The sequence below is a fragment of the Frankliniella occidentalis genome, unplaced genomic scaffold (assembly GCF_000697945.3).
Source record: "Frankliniella occidentalis isolate FOCC.00 unplaced genomic scaffold, Focc_3.1 Scaffold168, whole genome shotgun sequence".
NCBI classification, from domain to species: domain Eukaryota; kingdom Metazoa; phylum Arthropoda; class Insecta; order Thysanoptera; family Thripidae; genus Frankliniella; species Frankliniella occidentalis.
In genome coordinates this window covers 685,792-698,573 of record NW_026267294.1, presented here as the reverse complement: position 1 = coordinate 698,573, position 12,782 = coordinate 685,792, and the positions used below count along the sequence as shown (strand labels likewise).

The following is a 12,782-nucleotide window of genomic DNA, read 5'->3' as shown; positions in this document are numbered from 1 at the left end:
GCTGCGGCCTGCACTGCCCAGTGCCGCTCAACAGGCTGCCGCCGCCCGCCGCTGGCGGTCGCCCCCTTCCCCTTCCCGCCCCTGCGTGCGACCGCCGAGGCGACCGCCTAATCCCGTCCACACGGTGCGCTCGGACCGACGGCCCCCGGCCGAAGCCGTGTAATTGAATGAGGCAATGACGTGCGGAGGATGGTGATCTGCTGATGGATCGCCGCGCGGCGCGGACCATATTTTCCATGGCAATGTGCGCGGCGCTGGCGGCGCCAAGGCTGTGCCGTTCTGCGGCCTGCTCCGGACTGCACCGGCCGGTAATGCACGCTTGCCGGGATGAGCGAAAATGTAGAGTTTGTAGAGAGATGTGGAGGAACCGCAGCAGAAGCACAGCGGGAGCGAAGCGCCCCCCACCTGCTGATGTCGCCGCTGCGGTTTGAATAATTGTCGCCATGCCGCCGCCGTGGAGGTTTGGAATGAGCACCGCGAGTCGCTGTCGCTGATTGAGCCCGGTCTGCTGACGTGAAAGTCGCGGTGGCAAGAAGGGACGGGCACACAGAAAGGAAAAGTCTTGAATTGCTGAATATGTTTACAATCATTTCATTTGTTTGTAACAATGCTGTGCCAAGACAGATGGGTGGGTTGGGTCTCGACCCTTCAGCTACTGATCAGCTATGTACTTCAACTGCCCCCCCCCCCCCCCTCCCCTTCTTCCTCTTATTGCACCTCTCTGCATTTTTTCGCGGTCGTGCAGAGATATCTGTTGTCCCACCCAAACCACACTCTTTGGTGCGCTGGCTTGCGTAATCCGAGTGGCGCTTGCTGGTGGCGCCTTACCCGTACCTGCCGCCAGGCCATGAGTACATCAATTTTATTTTCCGCATCCATTCCGTGGACTTGGGTTTTCTGTTTTTGCCGCTGTGACTGGTACTGGTTGGGGCCAGGACACCACGCACCACTTTATGCATTACGTGCCGTGTTTATCATTTTTATCTAGTAATTTTCTATTTTAGAATACGAGCAAATATTTTTACATGTTATGTGATTGTTGCAAGCTGCTGCTGCTGGAGCATATTTCTGGAAGAGTAGAGCAACAGTCTCTTTTGTAAATTAGCTGCGAGTGCAGCGGGCGGGCGGAGGGAAAAAACACTTTGTGTGACGCGGTTTGGTGAGACAATGGTGGCGCCCTGCGGTGGGGGGGCTGCGCCGGGCTGCGCGCGGCTTTTAAAACGCGTTTATCGCGACCGATCTTGATTCAGCGGCGGTGGCGCGGTGGGCCAAAGGGACAGTGGGCGGGGGGGCGGGCGCGTGTAGGACTGTGGGGCGGGGCGGGGCGCCGGTGGGAACATCTCCGACTGTGAGGCGGCGCCGGCTAACGCTTATTGCGCAGAGGAGAGTAAAGGAAAGCGTTAATGGTGCACGTTAATTTACACATGACGCAGTATTTGGAAGAGATACGAAATTTATTTATTTACTTATTTTAAGTACTTTATTACTTAAAGTTTTGGGGTGCAGATAGTCATGTTGCATGGATGACGAATCTTTGCTGTACCTTTTAGAAAATGCAGCCCAAATGTCGCCGGGCCTGGCGTTGTTGACCTTACCCTAATCGGTGTTTTTTTCCTCTCTCTTGTTGCAGGTGAGGAGAAGTAGTGTTGCGCTGCGGGTGCGGGGCACGAAGTGCGGGGCACGTAAACCACGCTGGACGGTGTTAAGTAATGAAAGTAGTTTTCACCAGTAATATGCGCGGGGGCCGGCCGGGGGCGGCGCGGGCTGTGAGGTATGCGGCCGGCGCAGAGCCCGTGTTCTTATCGTTGGTCACGACAGACGCCTCCTCTTGTTGCTTGCTGTTTTGGGTCGCAATAGTCTTCCCCTTCTCTGAAAAAAAAAAACGTGGCGCGTTTTAGAAATAGACCCGAGACTTTTCAAAGGTTCAAAACCGTCCTCGTTTTTTTCTGGCAGCTCTTTTCCCCCGTTTTTTCTCTTTCTTCTTTTTGCGCTTGCCTTGCCCTCTCGGCCGGACTAGGGTGCAAGGGGGCACGATGTTGGCCTTTAGGCTCGCCTCTAGGCGGTGTCGGTGCGAGTGAGGCGCTGCATGGCCTCGCCGAGGGCCTCGTACAGCATCTCATCTCGTGCTCGGACAAATGGCCGGGCCGCCGTCACGAACCCAAATGCCATCACAGTTCTCCCCGCCCGCCCTGCGCGGCCCGGCCGCCGCCGCTCCTTTTTTCGCCATTCTTCATTTTCCTTGTGAAGTAGAGAGGGCGCAAGTGCGATGTGGCTCCCTTCCCTTTCACTCTCTTTTTCGTGTTTTTTTTATCCCCTCTTTATTTTGGGGTGTCCTATTCTTGGCGATTGTTCAAGAATTTGCGGACTTGCAGTCGCAATTAGCTTCCTGCTCACCTTGATTTTGCTTCCAGTTAGAATATAAACATATGATGCACTTTTTAGTTATTTTGTGTGGTGTGGTGATTATGGGATTTTCGTTGGGGGAGGGGAGGGTGTTGAGGAAGGCGTGGAGGGGGCAGGCCCGCCGCACTAAGGCACCGGAACACAGTCCTGATACTTGTTTGTGGTGTCGTTGTAGTGCTCGCGGTGGGGAGTGGGAACCCAGCGGCGGGTGCAGCGCCTGCCTCCCATGGTACGTACTCCAGCCGCCCCGCCATGATCAGCGGTGCGGGGAGGTCGGACCGGTCCTACCAGTGCTGCTGTGTTGTGTGAAAAAAAGATGTCATTTTTAAAACATTGTTTCACGGAAAATACTTGTAATTTAAGAGATAAAATATAGGAAAATGTCAGACTATGAATTTGATTTTATAAAAAGAAACAAGAGAAAGAGAAACGTCAGATTTGCAAAATTTGTTTTTAAAAAGTTTCAAATTTGACATCTCAGTGTGAAGCTGCGAGGCGGCCGCACTCCCACCCTAGACTGGTCGAGATCGCTACGCCATATCGCTCCTTCTCTGCCCGATAGTAATAACCATTTGCAGTGATTGTGTGTGTGTGTCTAACTCGCGGGGCGCGCGCCGAGAGGCGTGGTGGTTGGGCGTGGTGGTTGGGCGTGGTGGTTGGGTGGTGTGCGACAACCACTCCCCTTGTTGGTGTTTGAACCCGGCCTGTTTGTCGACCATTTAAGGTTTTATGTCCTGACGGGCCGGGCCGGTCTCTGCCCGGCCGGTGGTGCCGCTGGTGGGGCATGTAGAGGAGACAGGTGAAAGCGACCCGCGCCGCCGCGGAGCCGAGCCGAGCCGAGCGCCCCGGTGGATGAAAACAAACACTCGCTGCTCACCCGACCACCGCCGCCTGCTGTCCGGCGTCATGGCATGGGCCGCCATATGGGCCGCCAGGGACCGGGGGGTGCCTCGCGCATGGCACGCATGGCACGCCGATAGTGATGGCATTGTGCATGAGTCGAGGCATGAGTCATGGGGGCCCGGCCCACCCCTTCTGACAAGAGCAGCTTGCCTGTCCCGCTGCAGCAGCCGCAGCAGCCGCAGCAGCAGCAGCTCATGGCATTGAGCCTGTTTGTGGCTCCAGCGCTGAGCAAGGTGACACTCACGCTGAGCTGAGCCGGCGGGGCAACGACCCCTGATCTTTTTCATATTCATGGCCGATCGTCCCGCCATGCCCATGCCCATGTGTGTGTGTGCGTGAGCGCGCGCGCGCGCCCGGCCGGTAGCGGCCGCTGGTGCCGGGGACTCTGCCACCTCCGCCGCGGGAGGCTGCGTGCCGTGCCCGCGCTGGACCAGCACCGACCAGCACACCCGGACTGGACCCGAGCAGACCGGATCCGGCCAGAAGAGGCTGAGGCGTGGCAGCCGAGGGGAGGCGTTCAATGGTCCAGAGTGTCCTCATCTCGGGCCCGGGCTCGGGGTGCGCCCGCCGGCGCCCGCTGACGAGTGTCCTGGCGGTGCCCGCGCCTGTGGGTGATAGACGGGCGGTCAGTCTCTCTGGCCTCAAGGTGAAGGTGGCGGTGAAGGCTACCGCGCGCACGGGGCGGGGCCGCTCTTGACGCCTCTCACACTTTCCCACGCTGCTACTGCTGCTGCTGCTCCCAACTGCTGCCTGCCCCCCTCTCCCCTTCCCGCCCCCCGGCGAGCGTGTGCCGAGTATTACTGTGTCGTGCGTCCGCATGTCATGGAGCCCGTCAGACACCAGCCTCCTCGCCCTGCCCGCCCTGCACGGCACGAGTCATGAGAGCCCGAGCCGAATCAGAGTCGGTCGCTCTCGGTGCCCCTCCTCTCTCGCCCCCCCCCTCTCTGTCTCTCGCGCCACGCCACGCCCCGACAGGTGAGGCCCAGGCCGAGGATGTGGGTCAGGTTGGTGCCGAGTGTGCCGTCCGCAGACTGACCACCCCGCGCCCGCCTGCCCCCACCTGCCCCCGCCCCTGCTGCTGCTCTAGTGCCAGCCGGCCAGTCGCCAGCGGCGCGAGCGGGGTCACTGCAGCATATCCTATGCACTACTGTGCTTTCATGTAATTTTTAGACAGTCCCTTAAAGACTGTCTCTACCAGAAGGAGAAAATGTCGCCCCTCACTCGCTCGTTTTTCTTAGAAAGAAATATATTTCGACGTTTTACCCCCACGACCCTTTTTCTGAGTTTTCCCTCGTAAACGCACACGCATCCACACGCACGCACTTTTTCCTTTTCCCATTTCATCGTGTTGCCGGACGGGCTTCCCTCGTCCACCGCTCGCGGTCATGACCTGGTTGCTTCGTCTCGCCTCGCCACAACCCTTCGTTCGTCGGCCCGGACTTGACTGGGCACTTTGCGTGTTTTGCTCGTGCCGCGGTGAAGGGGCGGGAGGAGGGTTTGAGGGGGGGGGGTGCCTTGGGATCTTGGGATTTGCGTTCGGTTATGGTGTTTGAGCCCCCTGCAGCTTACATCACCGTCCTGATTGCGCCGGCCGGATTGTTATCGTTTGTTGCTCACTCTTGCATTAGTTGTTGGTTGTAGTTTTGGTTCTCGCTTGCGCTTGCTCAGCCCCGCTGATGTGCCGCTCCCTCGCTCCCCGTGGCGCCGGCCGGCGTCGGGCCGCCTCGCTGCAGGACGCCCCCTTGCCCCCTCGAGGCCGGTTTTGGACTCGTCCGATTAGGCCAAAGTAGCACCCTCGCTCTTCTTGCCCCCCCCCCCCCCCCCCTCCCCGGACTCTCGCACCGGTCCGTCGAGTAGAAGTGCCTCTCCACGGACCAGCCAGTCGAACCTTACGATTGGGTTCCCTGCTCCGTCCCTCCTCCCCTATGCTGTGAGGCGTCAGATCGAGGAAACTAATTCAACGCAATCAAGCACATGTCCCATAATCTACTTCCAAGGGTTCAGTTATACTGTCTGCCCTGCCCTGTTCCTTTCGCCTGTACCACCTAAATTTCGGTCTCAAATTCCCGTACCCCTTTATTGGCTTCTAGTGTGGCCATTTTAGTTTACAAGATTTACTCAGAAAGTCATGTGTCAGGTGGCACTACACCATGTGCGAGAGAGCCCGGGGGTAGGGGGTATAGCCACCATCCGTTTGGGCTTGTGTGATGTGTGTCCGTGTCCGTGTCCTGTGTCTATCTGTATGCCCCTCCCACATTGTTTTTGTGACACCACCTTTCCCGAGCATTTAGCATTTAGGTTTCGTATCCATCAATCTAATATTCTTATTATTTTTATTGCAGATTTTACAAAACTTGGGCAAAGTAGATCGAACATCAGACGAAATTTTTGAGGAACATCTTCAGAACTTCACACGACAACAAAATGCTGCCAACAGACTACAGAAAGAATTCAACAACTACATTCGCTGTGTTCGTGGTAAGTTGTTGAGCTATGCTTATCAAATCAGGTCATTAAATTGTATGGAGGCAAAACTAATTATTTTATTTTATTGTTATAGCCGTGCAGACAGCAAGTAAATCATTGTTGGATTCTCTATGTGAAATCTATGAGAGTGGTTGGACTGGCCATGATCTACTATATGTACAAGCTCAGAATATTGAAATGTTGTGGCAAGATTTCAATCACAAACTAGGTGACCAAGTGCTCATCCCCTTGAACACATATCAAAGCCAATTTCCAGAAATGAGAGTAAGAAATTTTAATATTTCTAGAAATATTTAAGCAATTTCGAACCATGCTTCATTTTTACCCTTGTGTGTTTTGTATGTAATTTACAGAAGAAAGTAGACAAACGAGGTCGAAAACTTGTGGATTACGACAGTCAACGGCACAACTACCAATCACTCCAGGCAGCCGCAGCAAGTGGAACGAAGAAACGAGATGAAAACAAGATCAGCAAAGCTCGTGATACTTTGGAAGAAGCAAAGAGGACATATGAAATGCTGAACTCTGAACTACATGATGAACTACCGGCTCTTTACGACTCACGCGCCCTTTTCTTGGTTACGAATCTTCAAACATTATTTGCTGCAGAACAGTTGTTCCACTCTGAAACAGCCAAGGTAAATTAGAAAAAAATTAAACATCTATTTTTGATGCCTTTACTTTAATCTGAAAAAGGTTTATGCTCACAATGATTTATTTTTGACAGGTCTACACAGAGCTGGAAGCTGTTGTAGATAAATTGGCAACTGAATGTCAGCGTGGCTCTTACACACTAAAGAAAAATAACTCATCTCCAAAGTCAGCAATCATTAACAAGTAAGCATTGTTTTTTCTTGTATGTTTTTTTTCTTAATGATATGTCAATAAGATTCGCCCATTTACCAATTTTATGTGTTTTTTGCAGTATGAATTCAAGTATAACATCTGCACCCCACTCAGGTGAGTGATTCTTATTTTGTGTGACTTTGTTTTGGGTTTTGAACTTTTTACAAAAATTTATGATTAATGGTATTTGTTTTTTTTTTTTTTTAAACAATGTATAAATAATTTTACTGATTCAAACTCTTTTGTTTTTAATTTGAATAATTTGTCCACATATTGTTCTTTAGTAATCATTAACTTGTACTGTAAATGCATCACAACTTACAAATGCTTGCACAGTAGCCTCTTGTTTTGTGTATTTTGAATTTAGTTTTTTATGCTGATGCTTGCAAAGTTGTATGTCATGCATTCTGAACTACATTCTTCTCTTTCTAATTCAATGTTCTTTAAAAAGTGTCAGACAAATTTTATCAGTATTATTTGCTCTTTGAGCCTGCTTGTGGCTAATTTTGTGTGCTGTGAGTGTGATGTGTCTGTGTGTTTCAGCGGGCAGCTCAGCTGAGCCCGTCGATTGCGTGACACAATTTACTAACCAATCCTCCCCCTCCTCCACAGCTACCAAACTGGCCACCTTGCCCTCATCTGATGCAGTACCACACATAAATGGAGATTCAAAAAAACAAAACAACAATTCAATCCCAGCTTCTCCAACGTCACCAACACCTTCAAGTCCTGATGTAAATGAGACTCCTGTTGCAAACAACTCCAACACATCTGTCCCAGCTACAAATTCAACCAATGCCAATTCCTCCACCCCTACCAGTCCAACTAATGGCAAAGCACCTAATGCCAACAGCAACAAGCTTGTTGAGGAGCTCTATGACATTCCTGTTGGTGAGTATTTTGAACCTGAGTCATTTCATTCTGGTCCCTACCAATTCTACAAACAAAATTATGAATTTTAAATTGGTAATATTTAAAGGTATTGCTCATTCTGGTGTCATTATATATGGTGTTGCACGTTGTTTTGCAATTATTGTTCCTAATTTTAACACGACTTAGCAACCTTCATTTTGTTCTGTTTTCACAAGTTTTGTAAGCTGTGAATCTTAATATCATTCTCCTTGTTGGGTTTTTAATCATCATTTCTTTACTTACTTTTCATGAAGGTGCCACTACAGACAACCTGCCTCCAGGTGTTCTCTACAGGGTTAAGGCGACATACAAGTATAACCGTGAGGATGTCGATGAGCTGTCATTTGATGTTGGAGAGATTGTTAGAGTTGTTGAATATGATGACCCAGAAGAACAGGTGTGTGACCAGTTGAAGTTCATTAGTGTGTTCTTGTTCTGTTCAGTTGGCTTAATCTTCAGTTGTAAGAAACTTACCATTGTCTGTCTAAATTTTCAGGAGGAAGGCTGGTTAATGGGAATCAAAGAAGGAACAGGTGAAAAAGGAATGTTCCCTGCAAATTTCACCCGCCCGTTGTGAAGTGTGTAACAGCTTGCCCTAGGGCAAAGTCTTCTGTTTTTTGTGGAGGTGTAGACATTCTTTTCATTTCTTGCAAACCAAGTTGTCTAGCAACATGAGTGATGTGTGTTTGGGAGTGAACTTGCCCCTGAATCATCAAATTTGATACTTGTCAATGGTTTGTTTAAAAATGAAAATTTTATTTGATTGATGGACTGCTTCAAACTGCCTCTCTACACTGGCTGACCTAAGGATAACTTTGGTGAACACTCTCTAGTTACAGAGGACCCAAAGTGTGTACAGTTCATAAATTATCCTTAACATATCACTAGTGTAGACTGACCAAAATAGTGGTGACCCTCTTGTGCACAACTGGTACCAGTATGGAGACATCATATTCCATCAGACCAAGTTTATATTTTTGTAACGGTATTCCCGTTTGTGATTTTCCATTCATTACGACTTTGCAGATTAGTTTGCAATAATTAAAATTCATGATGTATTCTTACACATAACCAAAATTTCAGTATGAACAGAGAATTTGTGTTACAGTACTGTTATTTTATATTCAAATCAAATCAGAGTGTTTAGGTCTCTATAATGGCCTATATATATATATTATCTATATCAAGTCTTTTAACAAAGAATATATTGGTGGCCTTCGTACTTGATGATTATGTGATACGTACTTTTGAAGCGTACTGGTGCCATTCATTGATTAGACAATGCCTTCTTCTCGATTGTTGATTGTGAGAAAATTTATTTTGCTCATTGTTTCCCCTACACAAAAGCAAATTGTAACAAAATATTTGTTAAAGTGTGATTTCTCTCTCATAGATGTTGCATTTGTATTTTTTATTGGTCAGAGATACTATAGACCTCTGCATGGCATTTGTTAGTCAACAGATTGTTTATGAAATTTATGCCTCTCTTTGTTGGGAGTGATAGCCTTTTTTTAATTATCGCAGTATTTCTTTTAAATGCATCACATCATTTTACATGTCCCAAGTGTATTATTTATGACAGTATTTCTTCCCTTCCAGATTCTGTTGTATATCTGGTTTTCTGTTTTCATTTGCATGTTACTACAATAATTCTCAGTAATATATATTTACACTTGCTGTTACTTTAACAATCACAAACCTGCGGCTAAAATTTAACATTTCTTAACCTACTATTAAAATGTAAATTTACTTTGGATTACATCAAAGAAAGTTCGGAAGTGTGGGGCATAACAATTATTCTTATGAAGGGAAGCAAAAGTTTATTTTTTTAAATCTATTATGAGAGGAATGAGCATGCCCATTTGTATTTAGTCATGAATTGTTCTGTCAAACAATTACGTGAGAATTTGATATGAATCAAGTAAGATGGTTCATGGTATCTTATTGAGTGATTAATGCTGTGTATGTATGTTTTTAAATGTTTGTATTATGTATAAATGTCTGTTTGTTGTATGTGTGTGTGAATGTTTGCGTGCGAGTGAATGAGTGTGCCTGTGCATGTCGGTAGGTTCATTGTTGAACTATAAATTACTTATCTCTGTCCTAGAATGAGGCCGCTGCCTATACCCTTACAACATTGTCTTCCCAACTCACGGCCTAGCTTAAAATCTATCTTATACAAACATACAAATTTAGTAATTTGTATTTATTTTATTACATCATGACCAGGCATAATTTTTCTAAGAACTTTTATATTGAGACTGTTATGAAGGGCCAATAAGAGAATGAAGTAAAAAGCAATGATGAGTCTGTGACTTGTTTAGAACAGAGAAATCAGAGAAATCAAAGAAGTAACTATTTTCGGTATTCAAGAATATTTTGGTAACCTTTAACTTGAGGTGTAGCGCGCCTATTAATTCTTCTACTGTATTAATCTTTATTAAAGATGTGTCAACTGGAGTAAGAGAAGGAGCTTGATATGATTTTTGAGTCCTGTTCTATTAGGGTCGAGTAAATTGTTTTTAAAGAGGGAGGAGGCAAATACTCATTTTACTGTTTTTAAACTTTTAGATTAAAAAATATTTTTTCTGTGTAAATAATTTGCTGCGATGAGTATGAAGTTCTTAAATGATGTGTTACTGAAAGTTTCAACTTGAAGTTTGGAAGAAATATTTGTTAACCTTTTTTAAAAAGTCTAAGTGAATTGCTTTTATTTGCCTCTTGGTATTTTTCTACCAGCCTTATGAGCTGGTAAATTGCTTTTAAATAGGATTGTTTCTTCATGTCCTTTCCATCTTCCATAATCTTATGATTTCACTTGCCATTTCCTCCCATGTTGATTTACCACTTTCAAGTGTGTGTTTTATAATTTGCTTTTTAGCTTAGCAAAAAACTAACCAGTCTCCAAAGCTGTTATAAATTTGTGAATCTGTGAAAAAGCGCTACTTAGAATTAATTGTTAAAGCGATGTGAGTATGTTAATTTGAGGAAGTACCATGATGTAGGAATTAAAATCTGTGAATACCTCATCAGCACATGAAGCATGTAAGATTTCCTACTTCTTGTGCATGTATCATGCTTGAGTCAGTTTTTGTTAATTTATTTTAGGGTTGAAGATGTCATGACTTCTGAATGCTTTGCTCAGGACCTTCTACTTGAACGGATTGAATTCTGTATGTGTGATCTGTTGTGCATAGTTTATTTTGCTTCTGGCTCATTCTAACACCAACTTGTGTGTTCTATTTAATTATACAGCTAGAGAAAAATATCTCGTCTTCCTACTTAGTCGTAGTTTGTCTATTCATTTTTGTAGTTAATGAATGTTGGTGGTTCTGATAGGTTTGAATTGTCAAGCTCCTTCAGAGAAAAGGCTGGCCTGATAATGTGGAGGATACTGCTTCTGATTTAAATAGAGGTTTGATGTTGCCCTCGTACTTGTACCATAAGGACCCCCAAACCAACAGTAACAGTGCTTCAGAATGTGCCATGAAGTCTTTCAAAGAATTCTTTCAAGTAGAGACCAGTCTACTGACCAACCATGGATGTAGATTTGAGGTCATTTCTGTGAATTCTACTTAAAAGAAAAAAAATGTGCTCATTAGAAAGGAATGGAAAATTTTGTGAAATGTGGGAAGTGTCACAATTTTCTCTTGTAAATATAAAAATGAATACATGAATACAGTAGAACTTTGTCTAAGCGTGCCTCCTTACTCTGTGTGCATTTATTTCTATATTTCACCATTATTTCTATGTTTATATGGAATTAGGATGCCGTATGTAGTGATAGGTCAAAATGCTAGCATATGTTATCTCATCTAGTTCTTCCCCAAGGCACTTCAGGTTACGGACTGTTAGTTGCTTGTACAGGGTTCTACTGTGTGCAAATGTATTGTATAATTACTATACATAACTATGTACAGAATGTGAAAGATATAATTTAAAATAAACAATCAAGTTACACATTTGACGTGTCCAGTGCTTTTGCGTCCCTAGGCTTGACATCTATAAAATGTATGGCGGAGTTGTGGGGGCATGGGCCAGCCCAGCCCAGCAGTGGGGCCAGTGTCAATGACTCTGCCCCGCCCCATCCCCATGATAGAGGGGCGTCGATGCCCATTGAGAGGAGAGAGGGAAGTCCAGACTCCTCGCCGCGGTGCCGCGCTAGCCGCCCTAGCCGCGCTAGCCACCGCCCGGGCTGGCCAAGGGCGGCGGGGAAGCTCTACAAGGGCTCTGGCCTGAGGTCCGACTCGCCCGGCCCCGCTCCTACCGCCGATACTAGGGCACATACTGACAAGGCCGCGGGTACGGCGGCGGGGGGTGGGGGCGGGCCGGGGACGGGGGCTAAGCCCCTGACCTGGGCGAGGCTAGGCGAGGAGGCGAGTGCCCCCATAGGCCGCGGTCCGGGGGCGAGCCCTGGGCCTTCTGTACCCTAGGCAGGTGCTTCCCTCCTGCGTCGTATGCTCCCATCTCTCTCCCACCTGAGCGCGGACCCGCGCGCCGCGAGCGGGTGCCCCAGGACGGTTGGCGCCTCGTGGCGCCAGTACGTAGGTGGCCAACGCCTGGGCCACTCCGCCTGGGCGCATAGTCCGTCTCTCTCGCTCACACAGATGCACACCAAAGTGGTGCTCCGCGCTTAGGCGAGTCGCACCGGCACAGCGCACAGCGACTGTCGCACCTCGGAGTGAACCTGAACGCAAGCCGACCCAGGCCAGGCCCATAGCAGCAGGAAACTTTCCACCGTCCGGGCTAGGACCCCGAGGACCACTCAGCAACTCTATACTTATAGCGCCCAGGTATGTACGGGGGTCTTGCAATGAATTGGAATACCACGACAAAAGGTTCACAATAGTGTAAAATGACTGCCCAACGACATCAAAGCGTTAGTACCAGCCAGAAATAGAAAGTTGACTCAACTTTGAATCGACGTCTAAGTTGACAGTACGTCGAAATTTGAAGCATACATTGGCCAATCAACATCGATTCAACGTTTACGTTGATAAACGTCGATGCATTTCTCGCTGGGAGTGAAACGATACCGCTTTCTCCATTTTCGGCATAGCTTTGACAGACATTTCTTACTGGGGTCATGCACGGGAGTCGTTGATGAGAGGCTGCTAATTGGTGAACTGACTGACATCAGACAAGGTCAGAGTGTGAGCCGTGCTGCTGCAATGAGACCAAAAACATCTCCTCAAAAACTGAGTGATGCTCGGTGTGTGTGTGGGGGGGGG

General features: G+C 47.5%; 2 protein-coding genes across 6 annotated transcripts in view; both read left to right on the top strand.

Annotated features, from left to right (window-relative positions):
- The window catches only part of LOC113208848 (myc box-dependent-interacting protein 1), a 51,516-nt gene extending 40,003 nt beyond the window's left edge, over nt 1-11,513 (top strand). Inside the window, exons 2-10 of one of the 4 annotated variants that reach the window (XM_052271625.1) lie at nt 2,579-2,632; nt 5,649-5,784; nt 5,867-6,057; nt 6,147-6,431; nt 6,521-6,630; nt 6,719-6,753; nt 7,183-7,530; nt 7,806-7,948; nt 8,048-11,513. In XM_052271625.1, the coding sequence (XP_052127585.1) occupies nt 2,579-2,632; nt 5,649-5,784; nt 5,867-6,057; nt 6,147-6,431; nt 6,521-6,630; nt 6,719-6,753; nt 7,183-7,530; nt 7,806-7,948; nt 8,048-8,128 (1,383 nt within the window). In that variant the 3' untranslated portion in view covers nt 8,129-11,513. The remainder of the gene's footprint in view (nt 1-2,578; nt 2,633-5,648; nt 5,785-5,866; nt 6,058-6,146; nt 6,432-6,520; nt 6,631-6,718; nt 6,754-7,182; nt 7,531-7,805; nt 7,949-8,047) is intronic. The other 3 variants (XM_026426060.2, XM_052271626.1, XM_026426062.2) reach the window with 3 other exon arrangements.
- Nucleotides 11,514-12,060: 547 nt separating this feature from the next.
- LOC113208833 (G protein alpha q subunit) overlaps nt 12,061-12,782 on the top strand; it is a 15,767-nt gene continuing 15,045 nt past the window's right edge. For both annotated transcript variants that reach the window (XM_052271660.1, XM_026426038.2), the window contains exon 1: nt 12,061-12,344. The gene's annotated coding sequence lies outside the window, so the exon portion shown is untranslated. The remainder of the gene's footprint in view (nt 12,345-12,782) is intronic.